General features: G+C 37.4%; 2 protein-coding genes across 2 annotated transcripts in view; both read right to left on the bottom strand.

Annotated features, from left to right (window-relative positions):
* Positions 1 to 4,056: 4,056 nt before the first annotated feature.
* Ak9 (adenylate kinase 9) overlaps positions 4,057 to 23,858 on the bottom strand; it is a 117,043-nt gene continuing 97,241 nt past the window's right edge. The window contains exons 29-40 of the mRNA XM_076859460.2: positions 20,516 to 20,725; positions 19,920 to 20,138; positions 18,297 to 18,510; positions 16,205 to 16,406; positions 13,521 to 13,667; positions 13,190 to 13,410; positions 10,652 to 10,848; positions 8,507 to 8,676; positions 8,001 to 8,099; positions 6,101 to 6,203; positions 4,671 to 4,785; positions 4,057 to 4,259 (exon numbers count right to left, since the gene is read on the bottom strand). Of these exons, the coding sequence (XP_076715575.2) occupies positions 4,057 to 4,259; positions 4,671 to 4,785; positions 6,101 to 6,203; positions 8,001 to 8,099; positions 8,507 to 8,676; positions 10,652 to 10,848; positions 13,190 to 13,410; positions 13,521 to 13,667; positions 16,205 to 16,406; positions 18,297 to 18,510; positions 19,920 to 20,138; positions 20,516 to 20,725 (2,100 nt within the window). The remainder of the gene's footprint in view (positions 4,260 to 4,670; positions 4,786 to 6,100; positions 6,204 to 8,000; positions 8,100 to 8,506; positions 8,677 to 10,651; positions 10,849 to 13,189; positions 13,411 to 13,520; positions 13,668 to 16,204; positions 16,407 to 18,296; positions 18,511 to 19,919; positions 20,139 to 20,515; positions 20,726 to 23,858) is intronic.
* Positions 22,965 to 23,796, bottom strand: LOC143402406 (mitotic checkpoint protein BUB3). Its single transcript, XM_076859853.2, is given in 4 exon segments — positions 22,965 to 23,355; positions 23,358 to 23,546; positions 23,549 to 23,621; positions 23,623 to 23,796. Coding segments are annotated over 4 exon segments (741 nt in total). The 3' UTR covers positions 22,965 to 23,050.

The raw sequence follows: 23,858 nt of genomic DNA, 5'->3' as shown, positions 1-23,858 counted from the left end.
CACTCTTGTTTTCTTAAAATGGAGATATTAACACTAGTGCCCCGTTGGTAGGATTGGCATGATGTTAGCAAGAACAAGTATATAGTGGGCTCAGTAAAAGCCTGGTTTAATTCACGGTTGCTAAAACTAAATATTATTATTTGAACTTTCATCATCTTTCTTCAGTAGACTGTTAAAGGTTTCTACATAGTCTTGATTGCAGTGTAGTTCCCTGTAAGACACAGGCATTTGGGAGGTGTCTCCAAGTATAAATCACAGGCAGAATTGAGTCACACCCCCCTTTAGATTCCACTGTGGCTCCCATATGCCCTCTGGATAAAGCTTAAGCTCTTGATACAAAGCTTAAGCTCTTGATACAAAGCTTAAGCTCTTGATACAAGCCCAGCTCAAGTCCATTTCCACCTCCTCTTCCAATGATTTATTTCAGCATTTTCCCTCTTGATTCATGCTTTATTAATACCGAATTGCTTATTTATTTTCCCCTCCACTTCCAGATCTCCAGCATGCCATCTACAGCCTTCATGATTTTGAAACTGAAGATTACCAGTCTCTTAAATGTTACTAGTTTTTCTTAAAACTGGCTTAAGCCACACATTACCTCTAAGTCCTCCAGATTTGTAGGGGTCCAAATGGGATAGTGGGAGCTCTCCCTGACTTCTGCGTTCCAGCAGAACAGAGGTCAGTACAAGACTTGGCTGCTCCATTGTTTTTTGCTGCCACAGGATTGCAATAAAAATGGTGCAGTAAAAACTGTGGGCATCTACAAATTAGGTGTGGTAAACAAACTAGATAAAATTTTTAAATGATAATACCATTTAAATGTATTAGTAATGCTATGTTTTAAGGGTAAGATTGATTACCTTCAGATTTTTGTGTATTCTTGTTAAAAGAGTAGGATAGCTTCTCAATGGATGGAAACAGAATGCATAACTTTGACAAGTGTAGAGAAATGTAATCAATCCAAAAAAAAAAAAAAAATGGAAAAGAAAAGGATAGAGAAGATGTTAAAAAGGTAGAAAGGCTTAGGTCACATAAAGTCTTTTATGCCAAGAATAAGAAGGCTGGATTTTATTTTAATTGAAATGGGGACCAATGGAAGATCTCATAAAGACTGGTGAAATCTGATTTATGTATTTGAGCACTACTCCAGCTGCAGGAAGAAGAGTAGATCCTAGAGGGACTTGGGTACAGACATAGGGATTAGGGAACAGTGCAAGATGTGAAAAAGCCCTTATTCAAGGTATTTGGTGGTGTTGGGGTGGGGGTCTGACAGGATTTGCTGAGAAAGTCAATAGGAGGAGTGAGGGAAAGAATATAATCAAGATTGACCCTGGGTTTGGGGCCAGATCATTTGTACAGTGTTACCATTCATTTATCTGGAGGAAGAAGAGTTGGATTGGGTAACAAGTAGAAGATGGACCTATTAATTAAATTTGAGATGTCAACTAGATAGCCATATCTGACATATAATATGAATTAAAGAAGCAGAATTCAGTGCTGAGAATGGAATCGGGGATAAAAAATTTTTTAGATGTTGATGAACCTTTATTTTATTTATTTATTTATGTGTAGTGCTGAGAATCAAACCTAGTGCCTTGCATGTGCTAAGCAAGTGCTCTACCACTGAGCCACAACCTTGTTTTTTTTTTTTTTTGTGTGTGTGTGTGTGTGTTTTGTTTTTGTTTTTGTTTTTGTTTTTTAGGGGGAGGGTACCCAGGATTGAATTCAGTGGCACTCGACCTCTGAGCCACATCCCCAGCCCTATTTGTGTTTTATTTAGAGACAAGGTCTCACTGAGTTGCCTAGCCGCCTTGCTTTTACTGAGGCTGACTTTGAACTTGGGATCCTCCAGCCCCTTCCAAGCCTTCCAAGCCCCTGGGATTCCACCATGCCTGTTGAAATTTAGAATATAATAGTAGAATTAGCAGAGCATAGATTATGAACTATTAAGTTAAATCACTTACAGAGTGAATATTGGTAGATGAAATGGAATATCCAGAGTTTTTCTCTTTCTTCTCCCAATCCAATTTCTATCCTGTCCAATTCATTTGACCTTGGGAAGGCTGAAAGGACTCAAGGAGACTTTATCAACAGAGCCCTGTGCCTACTGGTTCAGGAGAACCAGGCAGGAGACTGGAGGAAGGAGAGGGTCATGATCAGTTGGCAGTTAAAGGCTGGAGGAAGCCATCGATCATGCTCTAGAACTGTGACATATGAAGCTGGTGGAGCTCAGAAGATGAGCTTTGTAGAATTTGGAGAATTTGTAGGATTTGTAGAATTCTCAGGGTGAAGCTGTAGCCCCTCCCCCATACCCACACCCTGTTTCTTTTGCTTTTTATTCTGTCCTGACTGAGAAACACAGGGTGTCTTGATGCCTCTAGGATTAGTTCAGCTGCATGTTTTCCTGACAGGCTTGAATCCAAGCAAACACTGATAAAGTAGTTAAACTGTTGCCCTAAATACTAAAAGAAACTAACCTGGGCCTTAAGCCAAATTCCTTAAACCTTCTTATACAAACCATGGCTTGACCTTTTCCTTGTGGAAATACCTCTGTAGAATACCCGTTATCTCACTGCAGCCCCTTCTGTACATCAGTTCCTCTAATAAATGCTTTGGACTAATCACCTGGCATACTGCTTCTTTCTTTGGAATCCAAACTGGCCCTATCTTGAATGTGGGAGGTTTCCTGCTCTAGCCAGGGGATCAGCAGGAAGAAGCAGAAGTCATATTAGAGAACATGATCCCAGGAGATGGCTGATGTCCCGTGGTTCTGGACTCACTCTTGAGCATGTGAAATACTCTCTGGAAGTCCAAGGAAACACTTGGGTGTATTCTGATGGGACTGGTGTCCTTCATAAGAAGAAATGAAGTGTGCTAAAGGAAATTCAATTTACCTATAGACTGAAACTTGGGAACATCTGTATCCTGTTAAGAATGAAAAATTCAGCAGAAGGTAGTCTGGTGATAGGAATATGGTAAATTACAGGTAGTAAGTAAAGGAAGGGAGTTAAGAGAGGGTGGAATTTACATCAACAGAAAACTTTGTAGCTCCAAGCAACTATTCCCCAGCTCTTGAACCAGGCTTTGAGGTTTATCCTAACTTTGATAATAGGCTTCTATTTGTTTAAAAATTATTTTATTATGAAATGTATAATAAAAATATATGTAAAACAGGCTTCAAGTTTTTAATTAACTTTATTGAAATTATAGGGATCAAGGAGCTAAATCATTCATTTTAGAGATTAAAAAACTAAGAGAATTCAAGATTTACTAGTTACATAATTAATGTTTGTATTTTTGAGAGAGCCAATCTTAGTATTTTTTAGATTTTTAATACTGCTGCTGAAAAATTGACCTTATTTTTTAAAATCTCATTCAGATTCAATTAGTACATTTTCCTCTATTTTATATATTTTGATAGATGTCATATAATAAGAGTTCATCTTTCCTAAAATTTCAGGTGATTTCTAATTACAAAACAATATATAAAATATGCTTCAGTTTGCTCTCAACTTCAAGAAAAGAGGCAGGCAGACAGTCAGTTACTTCAAAATTACCCATTTATTTTGTCAGGAAAATGGTAGTGTGTTATGTTCACAAAGTTTATAAACAACTCCTATGTAAAAAGTATAAACAAAATTTATGGTTTATATCAATGTTAATTTTGCTTCTCAAAGCTTTCTAACATTTTATATGAGAAATTTTAACTGAGACAGATTTTTCTGCTGAAAATTTAGAAAGGAAAATAAGTTTATTAAATAAAATAGGTTATTTAAATATCCTAAATGAAATTAAATAAATGTCTGTTTTGTTAAAGCATCAAAGTTTCAGGCAAAGAGCAATACACTTTAAAATTATATTCAAACTTATTCTTACAGAAAAGCAACTTTTCCTGGCTAGTAGACCTTTGAGTCCATTTGAAATCTGGCAACCATGGAACGTCACTCAGGGAAGGAAATGTACTTCAGAGAGGGAGAGATTTTTCAGTTTTCTCTCAACTTTCTTCTATCACCTGGAGATAACTCTTGAGATTCAGATTGTGGAAACCTAAGCAAACTATCCACTAAGTGGGTCTATATTTTTAAGGGAGAGAAAGGTCTGTAATTTATGATCAAAGTCAATTGCTCTAAACTGAGGTTCCTTGTATTGTCTGGTCATCTTATCACCCAGGTACGTTATGAGTTCACATCTCTCCATAAACTGTTCCATCTTCTTCTTATACTTTTTTCTTGTATATTCAGAACCTTTGGGATTAAATGCTGTAGAAAATTCCACAGAATTTTTGTGAATGTTTTCTGATAGGTTAGTGAGTTATTAACTGAAAGAGAAATAAAACTGGGTGTGTGAGTGAGTTGCACAGTGGTGGATGGCTGAGGAGACAGTCACTTTCCAGACAGGATTTGAGGATTCTATTTTTGACCATAATTGTCTATATTCACCTTTCTTTGTGGTATGGGTTATTAAGAACTAACTATATTAGTTATAGTCCCTGCTTTAAAACTAGCTATTCAGTTTTGATATTTTTTGTTTTTTTGTATTGCATCTGCCCCCCTCTTTCTCTTCAATGAAGCAACCAGCCCAGTTTAACAATCCTATTTATCTTATTTATAATGTATACTACAATGAATGATAAATTAGTTCTGAGCAGTGTATCATTAAAAGAGACATACCTTTTAGATGGAATGCTATATACAATAATGCAGATCTCTGTACACTTAAGAAGGGGAATTTGGGCTTCAGGCATCCTGCTGCATTCATTGCTTTAATTAAAGAAGATGCAGTACCCTGTAGGAAGGGAATAATTTAAATCATGTATTTATTTGAGTTTGGTTTCTTTTCTCAGTGAAGATAAATAGAGAGGCCTATTCCTTTCCTCAAATAACCTCCCTGAGGTTGTGAATGAGGGTTATAAAGAAAGTCAAACAACCATTTAGCCAACAGGAAAGAATATACTAACTACATTTGATTAGGAAAAATGAGATGTAAATTGACTTAGTACCAGTTGGGTAATGGATACATGCATGAGCTTCATTACACCATTCTATTTTTATATGTTGGACATTTTCCATAACAAAAAAGAAAAGAAAAAAGAAAGAAGGGACCACCGGGCTTTGAGCTATCTGGGCTCATCTCTGCTTCAAAAGATCAGAATTATCACCACACTCAAAATTCTAGAGCTCAGAAGATAAGAATTTAATGATAAAATTTGGCCTTTATGAGAATATTTTTCTCTGGGTGAGCTTCCCTGGAATTTTGATATTAAACCAGACTGAAGGCTAACTTTCTAGCACGTTGAAAAACACAATGTAGTTAAGAATTTGTGATAAAGGTATAAAATTGTGCCCTGGGCATTTATTTTATAGAATTTTTAAAAATAGCTGTCAAAATAGTAGTTAACTACTGATAAACTTACTATTTTAAAAAGAGTTACATCCAAATTAAATAAGATGACACCAGTAGGTACCTTCATCTGGATTTGGGGCAAAATACTTGTCTGGTATTGCAGCTTGACTCTTGAGCAGTGAAGAAGCTGCTTGGAGACTGAATCTGCATATTTCAACTTATGAAAAAATGTACAGACTGAAATTTTAAAATGGGAACCAGCTGGGCATAGTGGCGCATGACTCCACTCCCAGCAACTTGGGAGGCTGAGGCAGAAGGATCACAAAGTTCTAGGCTAACACCAGTGACTTAGTGAGGCCCTAAGCAACTTAGCAAGACCCTGTCTCAAAAGGAAAAATCAAAAGGACTGGGGATGTGGCTCTGTGGTGAAGTTCCCTGGGTTAAATTCCTAGTACCAAAAAAAAAAAAAAAAAAAAAGAAAGAAAGAAAAAAATAAATAAGGAAAAAGAAACCAAACAACTATAAGTCAAATGTAAGTAAATTTATACTCTTTCTTCACTCTAGTGCAGATATTTAGGAATTGGCTGTGGAAGTAGGGGCTTTTCACACATTTTACCCTTAAATACATTAAGAGTGGATTTTTAACTTAAATTCATAAAACTCTGTCTTGAACTTCAATGCTACCAAAATAAAAATTGAAAAGAATAGACCATTGTATTCTTCTAATGTGTATCACAGAAAAATCATGTAACAAAACCTGTTCCAGATAGCCAGGCAAAGGGAGACTAGTAAGGTTTATTGGTTCCTTTAATGGAGGTAGTTTGTGTGGAAGCTTCTGATCCCAGTATTTCAGTGGAAACCTGAAAACACAAAATTCATTAAATGGATGCTCATAAATATACTCATTCTGCACATTCAGAAATATAGATGTACACTTCAGCCCTGTTCACCTGTTCACCTTGTCTTATTTTTCACAGCAACTATATAAAACTTTCTTTATTCTCCTCTAGTTTGATTTCCTAAGTACCTCCTTCTATCCCTCCGGCAGATGCCATGTGATATACAGGAAGGAAGCCATCTGGATGGAAGCCATCCTCCATTGGCTGTTCAAGCAAAGCAACACATATGGTCCTCTTTCCTGGCAGACCTTCTATCTAAGACCAGTCCCTGGCCACACTTGGTTCCCCACTGCATCCTCTCCCCCCATGTATCTTACTATGGCAGTTTCTCTCTCCTTCTTTATTGAATTCTTCCCATATATCTGCATTTAAATACATTCATAATTCCTTTATTGAAGAAAATCCAACTTCACTCCTTCAGTCCTTTACACTGCTCCCAGCAACTAACAGCTATTTTCTTACTACGGTTGAAACAATGAGTCTTCCTAGAGATCACAAGCTAACAGAGTTCTAGCTAAAGAAGTGATGGGATCCACATGGTATTTTATGTAAAAATTCGAAGCAGTCATGAATGTTTAATAATCATAAAGTTTAAAGAAAATTCATTTCCAACTTCTGTGGAAACAAGAACTGTCTGGTAGTACATGAGCAACTGCTGTCCCCTTTAGCCAGGGGCTGTGGGGTCCAGTTTGCAGTCCTTCCTACCACTTGCCACTTGTCCTCTTTCTTAAGCAACTGGCTTCCCTTTGCTCCTTTTCCTCCTGTCTGCTGAGGACATCTGTGTTTGTAATCTCTGAACTACAGGAAGTCCTAATCCTCTCATCTCTCTTCCACTCCACTCCTCATCTCACTCTAATCAACATTATTCCCAAGATCACCAGTGGCCTGGGATGACCAGAATCTCTCAGGCATTTCAGTCCTTATATAGCTTGACCTCCCAGCAGCATTTAAACCTGTTGGCCATTCCCTCCCACAGACTTTCTGTCTTTCCCTCTACCTCCCCACAGCCTCCTATCCTGCTCTCCTTTCATCTCTCTGTGGTTCTTTTTATGGGGTTCTTCTTTTTCAGTCTCCCATGTAAATTCTTCTGACACTGCTGTGTGGGTGTTTAGCAGAGTGTGGTCCCAAGCCTGCTGAGGCTATATCATAGTATTTTGGACAGGACTACACTATCGGCCTCCTAACTGGTATTCCTGCCTCTAACCCAAACTCAACACTCCACAGTGGTCTCCCTCTGGAACAAATCTGATTCTAACACTGACCTACCTTAATACCAGACAGTGTATTTATACTCTCCTTAGGGTCAAGTCCAAGTGCTGTATGGTGGTTTTATTTACCCTCTGCACTCTGGCCCTGCTCACCTCCTCCAGCCTTACTTCTGCCTCTCTCCCTCTCCAAATCACATCCAGCCATGCTGAATTTCTGCAGCTGCCTGATCCCCAGGGCCAGCTTGGTTGTAGGTCCCTCTGCTTGGAACTTGTCCTTTTGTCCCTTTATCTAGCCCATTCTCAGTCCTCATTTAAATAATTCAGTTGTGCCTTTGGGCTTCATGTTTCCATCCCAGAACTCCAGGTGCTTCCCACCCTTGGGCCCCATCACAGGCTGTTGTTATCAGGTACTTGAAGTCTATTTTACCAGAAGCCTCAGGATTTGGGACAGCAAGGTTAGTCCTTGCTCTCTAGTCCTCCATTTCCCAGCACAGTGCATGGAACACAGAAAATATTCAGTGAATATTTATGACTTAGTAAATAATCTCACCTCAGGAATTTATCAAGTTTCTCTTTACTCTCACACATATATATACGATCACGGTACTCTACAGCATAATTAATGTTACCAGGTACGAGGGCTTCATATCTGAAAGATCAAAACCAAAGCAAAATAAAAAACACCCTTCCGTGTAAACAAAATGTCAACGTTTTCTTTTTCTACTTATGCAGCCCAAGGAAGAAACAGAACATTTTCCCAATTAAAAAGTAGCAGCCATTCTGGGGATTGAACTTAGGGGCACTCAGCCACTGAGCCACATTCCCAGCCCTAATTTGTCTTTTAATTTAGAAACAGGGTCTCATTGAGTTGCTTAGCACCTCGTTTTTGCAGAGGCTGGCTTCATGATCCTCCCGCCTCAGCCTCCTGAGCCACTGGGATTACAGGCGTGTGACACGACACCAGTCTGATCTTTGGATCAATACTTTAAGATTGCTATGAAGTACTCATTCTGAATAGGGGCATCTTTCTATACTTCTCTGAGGGTGAGGACTTGCCTTTGTTTTCCATCCTGATAGGTCACCGGACAATAGCCCTGGAGTTCTGCACACTTGGGGAATTGACTCTTCAGCTCTGACAGCGTCAGCCTTTTGGGAATCCTGTCAGCAGGTGGGAGTGGATGAGGTGCCAAGGGAGTCACGTACAATTCTGGGTTCTCCAAAAATTTCTATTAAAAAAGGATTACAGAAGCAAGACCATTTAAAACAGCTAAGTATACCAGTAAAAAATCCACGGAGGTTCTCCTGTTCTTTTCTCCATTTTCAGTTGCAATGTTGTGCCCTTCAAATCACCTGAGAGCTGTTCTCCACACTATAATAACTTTTCCAGTAGGAAGTTCCATATGGTAATCTCCCAAATGATCATGTCTCTCCTCACCTCATTCATTCATATAAAAATGAATTGTTGAACTTCAACTATGTGACAGGCAGTGTGAATCACCTGCTGGCCGGTCTTCCTGTCCTGCAGTGTAATTAACTAGTTGAGTAATGCCCTTCAGAAGGTGAATTAACTTCTCTAGAGTCAGTTACTCTGTAAAATGGACAGGGTAGGTCAGATACATGATCTCTAATGTCACTTCTACTTTTTAAGTTTTGGGAATACTATTTAAAAAGAGGAAAGAAATGAATATCTCCACAAAGGAATAACAATGATTCTACTTCTTCAGAGGAAAATAAAATGTTCAGAGACATCTGATCAGTTTTCATTATTGTCTTCAACTACCAACCATTTTATATCATCAAATTATGGATATTATGATTCCAGAACAAAACCTCATTTTTGTTCCATTAAACAAAAGTACAGTTAGGCATGGTGGCACGTGCCTGTAATCCTGGCTACTTGAGAGGCTGAGGCAGGAGATCACAAGGTGGAGACCAGTCTGGGCAACTTGTCCCCCAATAAAAACTAAAAAGGGGTGGGGATATAGTTTGGTGATAGAGCACCCCTGGCCTCAATCTCCAGTGCTACAAAAACAAACAAAAAACAACAACAAAAAAAAACACATCCAGAAGTACAGTTGACCGTCCATATCCATGGACATAAACAGCTGGTCCTCTCTATCAGCAGGGCCTAAATCCTTGGGTTCAACCAACCAGGGATAAAAAATACTCAGGAAAGAAACATTGGTTCTATAGTGAACATGTACAGACTTTCCCTGTCATTATTCTCTAAACAAAACAGAACAACAACTAGTTATGTGGCATTTACATTGTATTGGGTATTATGAATAATCTAGAGATGACATAAAGCATATGGGAAGGTGTGTGTAGGTTATATGCAATACTATGCCATTTTGTATAAGGGACTTGACTTTCATGGATTTTTGTATCTTTGTTTGGAAGTGTACTGGAACCAATCTCTACTGAGGGAAAACTGTATGAAGTATGTGGGGTTACAGAAAAAAATTTAAGGGTTGGGAACATAGCTCAGTGGTAAGTATTCTCCAAGCATGCATGAGGCCCTGGGTTTGATCCCAGTACTGCTAAAACAAAAACAAAACAAAAAACCACATACACTTTTTTAAAAGTACAGTACATAGTAGTACATAGTAGACATATGTCACCTGTTGTTTCATTTCTATTGACTTTTTTTGATCCTTGGGAGTTAACCCAGGCTCACTTTTGCACTGAGCTATATCCCCCAGTCCTTTTTATTTTCTATTTTGAGACAGGATCTCATCAATTTTCTTAGAGCCTTGCTAAGTTGCTGGGGTTGGCCTCAAACTTGCAATCCTCCTTAGTTGCTGGGAGCACAGGTGTATAACGTCGCACCAAGCCTCTATTGACTCTTTTCTTTACTTTGCAGCCTTTGGAGATGAATCTCCTGGATGCCCACCTATGAGTTGAGCCCTCTATGCTCAGCACCCTCTATATTGGTGAGGCTAATCATCTGCTCTCCCTAACTGATAGCTGGCTAAGGCCAAGGGCCCATCACTGCCCCAGGGCTTCTGCTACTTCAAAATATGTCCTGAGATTTGCTCTCAGGACTGATCACTGGTTTCAGAGACACAGATTCCAATAATGGGGCTTCTGGTCCCAACTTTCTGGGTGTTTCCAGGATGGCCACCCTTTGCTCTTTGACGAATTCCAAGATAAGGTACTTTCTATCCTTGGTAAGTATTTGGATTTAGGAAAAAAACTTACGTTTAGTTTTTCCTGGGAACTCATTTTATAATAGTGACCTCTGAACTCTGCTGCAAATTCCAAGGAGTCAGTTACAGAGCAGTCACATAATTCATATGATTCTGCCAGGCTGACAGGGCAGAACTGTCCAAATTCTCCCAGGCGAGAAATCAGTTCTTGAGGTGTGATACACAACTTGTCGATGAGGGCAGCTTTCCCTGTTATTAATATATTAACTATTATTATTATTATATATTTTCATATGAAACAAAGATTTTTTTAAAAATAAAATAATTTCAATTACACAGCACTACACAAAAATACCACACATTTAAATATTCCAAATGATAAAGTAAAAAGTCAAAGTTACTATTCATACCTCCAACATTCAAACTAACACCCTTCCTGAGAGGTAATCATTGTTAGGTTTATATCCTTTTCAGTCTTTTTTCTATATATTTGCATATATGCATATTTTTGCATCTAGTGTGCTTATGTCACTGTGCCCTAAAATATTATTCTGCAACTTGTTTTTATCAGTTAGTCATGGTCTTTGATATCTTTCTATATTGGTTTATATGATTTACCTAATTTTTTGAATTGATACACAGTACTTCACTATATAAATATACATATAGTTTACTTAACTATTTATCTATTGATAAGTGTTCTTAGTTTTTAGCTATTATAAACTATATATTATAAATAATATTTATATAAGCCTATGTAATTATTTATGTGTGTAAAAACTGGAATGTGTGTGTATGGGTATATATATGTAAATGTATGTGTGTATATATAAACATATATATATTTGCTATATATTTAAAAAATTTCTATGGGATAGATTTCAGGAAATGCAAATAGATTGTTGACATGATATTACTGACACTAATTTCTCATTGTGTCCAGATGCCACCCTAGGGAAGAGAAGAAACATATATCCAAAAGGGATTGGGTTTACCCTAAAGAGGATGTTTTAGAAAGAAAGAGTCCAAGGTCCTTTAATGGTTAAGTTTAAGAGTTTTCTTCTATTAGAGCAGGGACTCCAAAGAAATATGAGATGTTACAGAAAATTAAATTGTTTTTTATACATCTTAGTTAAATGAGTGAATTTGATGCCAATATATTTTAAAGTAGTTCTTTTATTCATTAAAAAGGATGAAATCCTGTCATTTACAGCAAAATGATGGAACTGGAGGACACTATGTCAAGTGAAATAAGCCAGACATGTAAAGATAAATATCACATATTAATCTTAGAAAAGAAGAATAGAACAGTGATTACTAGAGGCTAGGAAGAGGAGGGTGTGAGGGAGACAGAGGGTACCAAAATAGAGTTAGACTGGAGGAATAAGCTGTAGCGTTTACAGCATAGCAGGGTGACTTACGTTTACAACTTAACATATTTTACGAAGAACTGGAAGAGAGGAGTTTGAAGGCATCAAACACAGAGAAATGATAAGGAGATGTGTTACGGTTTAGGTGTGAGGTGTTCCCCCAAGCTCCTGTTGGTGCAGGAATATTCAGAGGTAACATGATTGAATTATGAGACCTGTGACCTGACCAGTCCATGTGGTCTGAATGGACTGACTGGGGGGTAACTGTGGGCAAGTGCGGTGCAGCTGGAGGAGGTGGGTCACTGGGGACCTTCCCTGGAAGAGTTGTTCTCTCTGTATCTCTTTCCTGACCCTGACCTGAGCGGAGAGCTGTCCTCTGGTGGGCTCTTCCCTCATCATGTGCTGCCTCACTTTGGCCCAGAGTAATGGAGTCAGTCATCTACGGACTGAGGCCTCTGACACCATGAGCCCCAAATAAACTTTTCCTCCTGTAAGTTGTTCTTGTTCGGTGCTTTGGTTACAGTGATGCAAAAGCTAACTAAAAAAGGGCTGAAATCTAAATGTCCTGATTTGACCATTACACATGTGCACCTGTACTGATTATCACACTGTACCCCACAAATATTATTATTATGTGTCAAGTAAGAAGAAAAATAAATTAACAAGTGATAGTTTGAGTAGCAGCAGTCATTTTTTAGAAAAAAAAAATAGACATCCCCACATATTTTAGTCCATTTGGGCCACTTACCAAATGCCTTAGACTGGATAACTGATAAACAACAGGAATTTATTGCTCATAGTTCCAGGTGGGGAAGAAGTTCAAGATCAGGGTGCCAGAAGACTTGGCATCTGGCACTTTCTTGCTGCATCCTCACATAGAAGAAGGGGTAAAGAGTTTCCCTCAAGCCTTCATAATAAGGGCAGTAATCCCAATCATGAGGACAGAGACCTAGAGACCTCATGACCTAATCCCTTCTTAAAGTCCCCACCTCCTAAATCTATTGCATTGGGGATTGAGTTTCAACATATGAATTTCTGGAGGACATAAAATTTCAGACCATAGCACCACAACAATTGAATAGCACTATATTCTTAAAATAAAAATACTGCTTAGGATTGTTGGGACAAATGTTCAAATTTACTAAATTGTGGTAATATGGGTTGGATATGTTTAAACTTTATATTCACACTTTATTTTACATTTTAAAATATTTTCTTACCTTCTCGTATTCTTTCCAGGTATGTCTGCATGTGTTTGTTTATCGTGCAAATTTTCTTAGTGACTTCATTCCACACCCACCACTTACTGTGAAGTCCGTCAATCACATACCAGTTCTGATGTTGTTCTTGATAATATTGCCTAATCCCACCAATATTTTTACGGTACTTTGCATTCTTAACAGCTATAATCTGAGCACTGTTGTGCAATGGATAAGGCAAACTAATAGAGAAACAGAGAAGGAATGGAAAAAGCTGTTAAAAACATAACTTTTTTCCTCTCAGTGACTAAAATTCATTTCTTTGTCATTGTTTTTAAATCGTGTACATTACTTTTGTTCACTTTTTTTTTCCAGGAACAATCTTTTGAAGATCTCCTTGGAAGGCACGTCCAACTCAAAGATGACCATGGGAATGATGGAGTTGGTTTCCAAGAGATTCATCTGATATGCCGTTACAGGGTACCCATCGATGACAACGCTTAACACAGAGAAAAATGAAAATAAAAATTCTGCATTTCTTTTTTCTTGTGCTGCCTTCCAGAACAAGTCCATCTTTTCAGGACTGATCCTAGGCTTTTCCTTATGTAACTCAGTTTATCTAGGTATTTGACAATAATGTCTTAGACCAGAATGTTAGCATAGGAGAGAGAAAGAAGTGATTTAATTTGAGATGATAGGCAGAAATATATACAATTTACTCATTGCCTGAATGAAGCACAGAGGGGAAAGGAATATATGGAGGATGAAATTTTAGCTTTCTTAAGCAACATAGAAATAATATGGTATAATTTAGTAATAGGAATGGGTGAAGGTGATATCAGAATTTGCATTTATAAGTGTCTATGTTTAAAACAACAGATCAACTTGTGAAATACATTCAGAATTTAAAAGGCATTCAAATGAGTCAAAAATGAGAAAATAAGTATTTTGGATACTTAGTCTCAAACTTAAAATACACGTATTTGGGAGTGATGAACTCTGATAGCTCCCAGTTTAGTCAGACAAGGGAGCCAGTTTATCCTCTTGTGCTTTATCTTCTTCATTTCTATACCCTAAACCTCAGTCAGCCCTGGAGCCAGGAGGTGGGCAGCACACACAGGGACACAGTTGGGAAGGCAGAGGTAGGAGAGAGGTCTGTATGCAGACACTTAGCATTGCAGAACTAGATTTTGGCAGAATTTTAAGAGAAAACAGAATATTTTAAACACAGTGTTCCAGTTGTGCTATTAGTGTAAGCATGAGCAGCAGAAAGAACATAGATAGACCCAGATTTGAAACCTGGTTTAAGCTCTCTGAGCTTGAGTTTTTAGTAAAACAGAGGAAATAATATTCAACCTTTTAAAAGAGCAGATATATACTAGAATAGAACCTGGCATATATTAGATGCTCAGTAAATAGATGTTCTGGGAGGAGAGAGACACTTTTTTTTTTTTGTGGATATTCTGTGAGGAGGCTGTGATACAGAAGGGGAGATGCAGAACTGGCAAGAGGAGCCTGATGATATCTGGGTAGGAATCATTCCGTCAGGATTCATCATGTGTATGTGTGCCTCTGAACAGAAAGGCTGAAGGGAATTTGTTAGTCCAACAGTCTTGAGATAATGGAATGATTTTCATTATCAAACTGAGAGGAATAAAACTGTCCATAAATTATGTGAGGAGTGACTTTCTAAGTTAGGCAGCTCTGTCATCTGTCAGGGTCTATCTAGCCTTAGTCACAGAATGTGCTCCCCCAGAGCTTTCTAGAGAAGTCTCTACTATACAGTCTAAGTTTCATGGTAAACAGCATGTAAATGAACACGGCTGGGCTACTATGAGAGAAAAGGTTGCTTTTTGTTTTTAGAGAATATCTCGACTTCTTTGTCCTATGAAGGCCACTTGAGTGGCCTTCAGGACTAGGGAAATCCAGGGTGAATGAGCAGCCTTTGTCCTGGGATTGAGGTGAAATAAAACCTTTGTGACTCAACCAGAGTTGCCCTTACCAAAGTCCCTCCTATGCAAAGCCAGACACAAGGGAGGAGGTAACTCAATTGGACATGTTTCTTCTTATCCCAAAGGGCCTGCTCTGGGAGAAAAGTGTGGCACTCCAGAATATGCTCCCCCATAACTGAAATCAGAACTGTTCAAAGTCTTGACCAGGACCATTGGCAAGGAAGGGCCAAGAGGCTTAGAACACACAACAACCAGGTCAGTGACCTAGGCTCAAGGACGGGGCCTTAGGCTTCTGGAGTAGAGTTTTTACTCCTTGGGTGGGCAGTGACTGTGCTGGAAGACAGTGGGTCAGCACAGGAGAGTAAACTAAACACACAGCTAAGCACGTAGCTCTCTTGTCCAGACACAGCATTAAGTGAGGTGCACTGCTGCCTGGGTAGGCAGCGGGTCAGAGAGAGCTAAAAATAATTAAGCTTTGAAAATTTGACATCTTGTTCAGAAAGTAACCAACATTTCAGCAACATGGAGGTTACCTTTGCTCTGGATATAGGATTTTATTTTGGATGTCAAAGTTCTGTTGTCCTTGGGAAAACCCATTATCTTTATAAACATAACATTATGACATGTCACATTAAGAAGTTTAAGTGAACAAACAAATTCTTCATCTGAAGAACTGGAACATGAAACTATCCTTTACTATTCATGGCATCAAATTCATCTTTAACCTTGTCTCAGGATCAGCACCATCTGAGACAGGGAGGGCTGCACTTCCAAAATTCCATGGGGCAGTGAGAAGCACTTTTGGGGTGTAGAAGTCACATGGGTCTCCTCTGTGGACTGTGTAAGCCTTTGTACAACTCGAAGGTTCTACAGGGAAGAAGTGGCCTGCCTGCTAATTGGCAAGTGAGCATTCAAGTTGAGTCTCACTTTGAGGAAATTTAAAATATGTAACTATATTATTGCTCCAAGTTTGAGAAGTACATTATAACCTATATGATAGCTTTAAACTCTCTTTAAGATAAGTGCTTTTAAACTGCTAGTGAGAAATTTCTTGATGGCCCTTCCTCCCATCCTACTTTCTTACCCTGAAGTATTGCACACACTGTCCATCAGAGCAAGATCTAAGGCTTGGATGGCCAGTTCATCAGGTGCTACCATTCCTTTATGAAGATGCCAATTTAACATCAATCCCAGCTCTGTTTCTGCATGATTGTTCAATATCGTACGCAAAGCATCTCCTATTGACAAATGTTTTAAGCCATAATCACTTGCGAGTTTTTTGGCCACTGAAAAATATGAAATATTAAACTTATTTCACTTCACACATTTATCAGTTAACCTTACTTTCAGACTCTGGTTAATGATATCAATACCCAACTAATCTTCATACTCCTCAAAGAAAATCTGAATATTAAAATTGCCACATTTTACTGAAATAATAATTGTCAAAGATAAGTTATTCAGGTTTGTGATTGATGAAGTTGATAATGGAGTCCATGTGTCTTGGAGGGTTTTCCATAACCAAACCCATCTTCTTTTAGCTGCATGAAGTAGCAAAATTTTTGAGAGCACTGCAATAATTCCTATGTATATTCTTAATATTTGGGACCATGTCCAAAATAACAATGTAACACTCCTGATTCACTGGATGGTACCATTCTCCTATCTGCCCATCACCAAATTCCATGTTACAATCAGGATAGCATACCTTATACAACTAGGTCTCAGTTAATCCTCTAGGAAATAATTTTTAAAAAATTGTAACGGTACACCTGACATTTTTATAGTGACTTATGGCTTATGAGGCAGTTTTTGTTTTTTCCTTCTGTGACCTTATTGGATATTTTCAACAATTTTATTGGGCAGATGGAATGGATATTGAAATTCTAATGTCCATTCTACTCATCTGATGGAATAGCTGAACAAATCAACTATCAGGGCCACCCAAAAGGAAAGCCCCTGTGAGAGCCACAGAGCAATCTCAGTTTCGCCAGACCTCTTTTTTTAAAGTTCTAAAAATAATTAAGCTTTAAAAATTGACATCTTATTCAAAAATTAACCTCCATTTCAGGAAAATGGAGTTACCTTTGCTCTGGATGTGGGACTTTATTTTGGATGTCAAAGTTCTTCTGTCCTTGGGAAAACCCATTATCTTTATGAATTTTAAGAATATGACCCTTGTTGTATTAAGAAGTTTAAATGGGCAAGTGAACTTTTCATTTGAAAAGCTGGAACACATAACTATCCCATTACTATTCATGGCGACAAATTAATTTTTGACCTGTTTCTCCTCTTCAGTCAGCTGCTGAGACCTTGTAACTTTTTTCTTTGAAATATGTCCTATATCTGTACTTTCTATTCTATTCTCATTGTGGCTACTGTTCATATTTTTGCCATGTCATTTGGAAACAGTACAACCAATTAGTTTTTGGACTTACTGCCTTAAAACAGAAACAACAAACAACAAAAGCTACAGCTCAAAATTATATAAAATTCAAACACAATAGAAATGCAGCTTTTTAGCAATGATTAAGATAATAAATTTGCATTTTTTAAACTACAGATTGATATGATTTTTCTCTAAGCCATTTGGTCCTAGCTGTTTTTAAGTCAGGTTATAGTTCAGATTGCCTTCTTGCTGAAAGTTGAGTTTGTATGCCAAAAAGGTCCACATGTTGAAGGCTTGGTCCCCAGCCCATGACACTGAGGAGAGAGATAGGGCTTTGTGGTGGTTTTAGGTGTTGGAAAGCGTATCTTCGAACAGGGTTGTGTGACCTTGGTCTTTTCCTTTCTATTTTTTGTGACCTAGCCATCAGGTGAGCAGTATTGCTCTGCTAAACACTCCCTGACATGCTGTGCTGCCTCAATACAGGCTCAAAAACAATGGGGGCCAGCTGGCCATAGACTGAAGCCTTCAAAACTGTGAGCCAAAATAAAACTTTCTTCTCTATAAATTGACTATCTCAGGTATTTTGTTACAGAAACAGAAAGCTAACATACTTTTCTGATGGTTATTGATCTATTTCGTTTTTTTTTTTTTTTAAATCTCTGAGTCAGTTTTGATGGTTTCTGAGTCAAGTGGGTTCCTGGGTTATTATCTTTTGGAGTATGCTGGCACTGTGTTTCAGGAGATTTTTTCATGCTTGAGGAAAACAAAGATATATATACAAGCTCACCTGTAGTTTTCCCAGATTTTGGAGGCCCCACAATTACAATCCTAATAGGCACAGTAAGCTTAGGTTTGGGCTGGCGTATATATTTGATTGGGTTCTTCATGAATTTATCTTTAGTTTCCTTATTAGATAAAAAGTAAATATACTGACGATGGATTACAGGATAAAGTGGATTCTCTGCATTTTCAACTGGTTTGAATATTTCTCCTTCATATAACTGCAAAACAATTGAATTTGTAAGACCTTAGCATTAATTTACACAGCATTTCTTCCAAATACATTAAAAAATTTGTAAAATAAGATGTGAGCAATTGTGGGGGTACACATCTGTAATCCCAACAACTCTCAAGTTGGAGGCCAGCCTTGACCATTTAACAAGCCCCTACTGCATAATAAAAAAATAAAAGGCTCAGGGAATGTAACTTAGTGGTAGAGCACCCCTTGGTTCACCCCCCTTGTACTACAAAAAAAAAAAAGATAAAAAGAAAGAATCTTTGTTATGGACTAAGAAAACTATAATCAGATATTAATATAAAATAACTGTAAAAAGTATAAATTATTTTATACCTGTATATAATCAATGAAATATTTTCTATCAGTTAATGAAATTATAGTTCTACTTCCTTTATATTATCTTTAGTATATATTGACTGTTTCTGCCAAGGGGTGCAGATCCATTCCCAAGTGGCGCTATGGATTTAATTGTCCCCTCTCCCCTATAATTCATATGTTGAGGCAATTAAGTTTAAGTGAGGTCACAAGGATAGGGTCCTAATCCGATAAAACTAATGTCCTTTTAGAAGAGGAAGAGACACCAGGAACACAAATCAAGGAAGCTCCATGTGTGGATACTGAGAAGGCAGCCATCTGCAAGCCAAGCAGAAAGACTTCAAGGAAACCATGCCTATCAACACCTTGATGTTGAATTTTCAGCCTCCAGAATTGTGAGAAAATACATTTTTGTCATTTAAGATGTCCTGTCTGTGGTGATTTGTCATGGCAGCCAGAGCAGACTAATACAAGTGGGTTCCTGGGTTAATATCTTTTGGAGTATGCTGGCAAGGCAAATTCCATTAGGTTCTCTTTCACATATTTGGTACAGATGAAATCCTTCACACATAAACATTAACTTCAGTCATGAAAGGGAAAAAACTCCATGAAAGGCAGCCTAATCTGAGTATGGAATGGAGTGGGAAGAGTAGTCCTATATCTTCATATTGATGAGAATGAGGATTACGTAATTAATTCAAGTTAGGTTTAAATATCTTTTTACAGCATCAGATGGCCATCAGATCAGCCATTCTTGGACTTGACAGAGTAGGTGTAAACTAGTATGGTAACATTATTTCTCCCCGAGCGCTATACCAGGACAGTTGCCACAGGTCCACATTATTGTCAGCATCATCATTATTGAGCTAGAGTGAAGTTCATGACTACGGATAAGAAGAAACTCAGGGTGGGGAGGGGTGCCTGCTCTGTGTTACACATTTGATAATAAAAAAGATGAAAGTTTAATAATTTCATTTGAAATTCCCAAGTAGTTTTTGTAATAAGTTAAGAATATTACACATTTTTTTTTAAAAAGAAAGAAAAAACATGACTTTCGAATGTTTTTGCTAAAATTACCTTTACAGGGTCCCAATAACCAAATGAACTTATATACTTGTAGGTAAAGGTAAGCATTTTCTGGGCAAGCTGTGTGGATATTGGATAACATTTCTCAAAAATGCTCTCACGATTTTCCACCAATGGCTTCAGTTTTGTATGCAATATATATTGTACAATGTGGATTTTCCGAGCTCCATTAATATGAATCATTGGTATTAAAAACTTCTCAAGTTCATCCTGATGAGAAAAATCATAAAATCTCATGTTTAGTGGGCAAAAGACCAGTTATCACAGGTCAATGGTAATGAGCATTGTGGTGGTATTTAGTCATAGCACATAGACCCTGATGGTTACTCATTCTGGGAGAAAACAACTATTTTCCAAAATTTAGCTGTGTGTTGACAGCTAAATTTAATTTGATCCTGTAAAGCTCTTGTTTATGGACTTTTTTCATATTCTTAAGTGGGAATTCTTAACTGACACAAGGGAATACAGCCCTAAAATAAATACTTCTTTTGAAATATTATAAAAAATAAGGCGTAAACCAAATTGATTTTGTTTCATTCTCAAATGCTACTTTTTGCATTATGAAACAATGAAGGAAAAGTCAGAACCTGTATCATTTGTAAATTACTCATTTCTGTTTCAAATTTTTCTCCCAGTTCACTTCTCAGGCGGTCAATTGCATCAATTTCCTGTTCTTCATCTTCCTCGCTCATCTCTTCTTCATCTTTTGGAAACTCTTCTTCAAGGGTGTTTTCAATATCATCTTCATCATCATCAGGCTCTTCCTCACTAACTTCTTCATCTTCCCTAAATCCACCCTAAGGAAGAAAATACTCTTTTACTATACATGTAAAATATGTGCCAAATGACACCACTAAACCATCTAGAGTACTTTATAATAACTTGATATTAGTTGGTATTCTATGACAACATTCATCTGGCATCCAGAAATTTAATACCTTCAAGACTGACACCTTAGAGACCCCATAAATAAATAAAGAGATAAAATAGTTAATATTATTTGTGTCCATGGTTATCAGAATGTTACATGTTTTTGATGGTCTTCAGGAAGAATATTTAATGCAGTCAAAGAGTATTAAAAATGTATTAACTAGAATAAGATCAGCTTCCTTATATGAAAACAGAATAGTGAAAGTACCTATCTTACAGGGTTTTAGGAAACATTAAATGAGCTAGTACACAGACAGTCCTTAGAAAACTCTGTGCCATAAGGTAAGTATGAAAATGATAGCCATTGTTGTGCTATTATAGTCATTTGGTATAAAGTACTATATTAATAATGTCACTATCCTTTTAGGAGACTATATTCCATTTGAGGTATGTGATTAATTCATGAATGATTATTGAAGACCATGGCAGGATTTTGGTACTAAGTTGTGAATACAGATTTTAAGAGTTATGGTTCCCTTAGCACAAAACTGAACCTCATAATATGTGTTTTCCTGTGTTGACTCCACTCCCAAGAAAACTCCCCAAATATTCCTTGTCTCAGTTGAGGTATGGCCTTCCAGTCAGAAACTAGGAAGTTATCTTGATCTTGGGGGTTATCGTGACACCTCACTTCCCCAAACCTCTGCCCACCCAGTTACCAAGGACTCTACTCCTAAATGCAATTCCTTATTAAGAAACGTATTTCAGGAACTGGGGTTGTGGCTCAGTGGTAGAGCGTTCGCCTCACACGTGTGAGACCCTAGGTTTGATTCTCAGCACTACATAAAAATAAAAAAGTGAAATAAATAAGGTATTGTGTTCAATTACAACTAAAAAATAAATATAAACAATTTTTTTAAAAAAGCAACATATTCCATTCTTGGAGCTGGGATTGTGGCTCAGTGGAAGAGCACTTGCCTAGCACATGTGAGGCCCTGGGTTCTATCCTCAGCACCACATAAAAATAAATAAATAAAGGTGTTGTGTCCATTTATAACTAAAACAACAACGACAACAGAAAAAATAATAAAAAATAAAAAAGAAACATTCTATTCTAAGGAGAATGTTTCTAGTACCAAGGTCAAACATTACTTTTATTCTTATTCAAAATTATGCCACATTTTAACTTATCCCATGTTTGGATGATGCTTTTCTTATCTCTCTCCTCTCCCCCATATTACTAGGGGGTTTATTTGTTTTGCAAGCAGGAGCAGCATTATTTACCATATCAATCGGCTACTTTTTTCATATAATATATGAAAAGCTAATTTTCAAAGATCTTAAATATATGAAAGTCTTTCATTTCATTCTCCCATGTTATAAATAGTGTGGCTAGGTATAAAATTCCAGGTTGTAAATCATCTCAACTTAAATTTTAAAGGTGGTCTATGTTTTCTATCATCCAATATTGTTAGTGAGAAGTCTGACATAAAGCTTATCCACATTCCTCTGTGGACATCTTTGTTAAATTTTAGAAATAGTTAAGATCTTGTTTATATCATTGCCAATCAAAAATTTCATGAGGGTATGTGAGGGTATGTCTACTACCTTTACATTTATTCTGGTTGGCATTCGGTAAACCCTTTCAATTTAAAGACCCATTGTTCTCTTCAATATTGAAAACATCACTTCTGATATTTCTTACATTATTTCCTCTTTTATTTTCTGTTTCCATTCTTTTAGAATGTGCATTGATGTTGACTCTTTTGGATTAACTCTATCATCAGCTCTTTCTTTGATGTTTCTTATCTCTTGTTTTTTTTTTGTTCTATACTTGAGAAACTTCTTTGATTTTTCATTTTAATCTATCATTCATCTTTGTCTTAAGTTATTTGAGTTCTCATGAATTCTCTTTTGCTTTTTGATTTTTCAGAGCATCCTATTTTTATTTTGCAAATGCAAGTTTCTTCTTGAGTTTTCTAAGGACACTGGAACTCTTTATTTATTTATTTATTTTTGTTTGCCCAAATACCTTTAATGCAGCAAACCATCAAACCATCTCATGCATTTAGGAAATTGTTCATTTAAAAAAAAAAGAAAAGAAAAAACCCTCTTTTCCATTATTTTCAGGTTCTTATAATATTAAAATTAATATGTGTCCTGGTTTCTTTGTTAATAGTAATAAATCCACCATTGGGGAGTACGAATTGTTTTATTATCATCAACATGGCACTTAAGTAAATGAAATCTTGTCAAGTACATGGTGACTTGGGTTTTGTTCCTGCATCTGTCACTTGGCGAATAAAGACACCATCTTCAGGATGTTCCGTGTCATCCATTTCATACATATATGATGATGCTATTGCAAGTGTAGTCCCATCATTGCTGAAGGCAAGTGATGCGATGCTGGTAGGGTACCGATGGAACTGGCCCAGTCGTTTTTTATTAAATGGATCCCAAATATTTACAAATCCATCAGAACCACCTGTGGCAAATGTATTGTGGATATTGTGAAATGAAATGGCATTGACTGGGTAAATCTGCTCAATATTATTTTTTTTAGTCTGTGACATCTGAAAGTATACTTCTTCTTCTGTACCTCAGGGCTTGGGTCCAAGTACTCAACTGCCACCGGGCCTTCAATAGAGCTTAATACATAGCCCTACTTGTTAAGAATTGCTCTTATGCAGCGAGTCTGGTATTTCAGGCTGGACTCCCTGCGCTGCTGCACATAGCCCATGTTCCGTAATCCCACACCAAGACTCTGCGGCCCACTGAACCTACAATCAGCGGGTCTCCAGACACTGAGAGGGTATACAGCTTTTTCAGGCTGAGAGAAGGTCCCAGCATTGCAAGGAGTTCTGGGATCCCACAATTTAACTGTTTGATCCCAACTTCCAATAACCATTACATTCACTTCTGGACAGTATTCAACACATCTGATAGGGGCATCATGGGTTCCAGAAAGATGTTCTTGATCAGTGTTCAAATCAAGCATTTTCAACTGATGATCTAATCCCCCACTCCAGGCATGCGTTGGATCCTAGAAGGTGCAGTCCA

Source organism: Callospermophilus lateralis, chromosome 6, assembly GCF_048772815.1.
Source record: "Callospermophilus lateralis isolate mCalLat2 chromosome 6, mCalLat2.hap1, whole genome shotgun sequence".
Lineage (NCBI taxonomy): Eukaryota > Metazoa > Chordata > Mammalia > Rodentia > Sciuridae > Callospermophilus > Callospermophilus lateralis.
The sequence above is the reverse complement of the archived record's forward strand: the minus strand, read 5'-3'. Positions and strand labels throughout refer to the sequence as shown.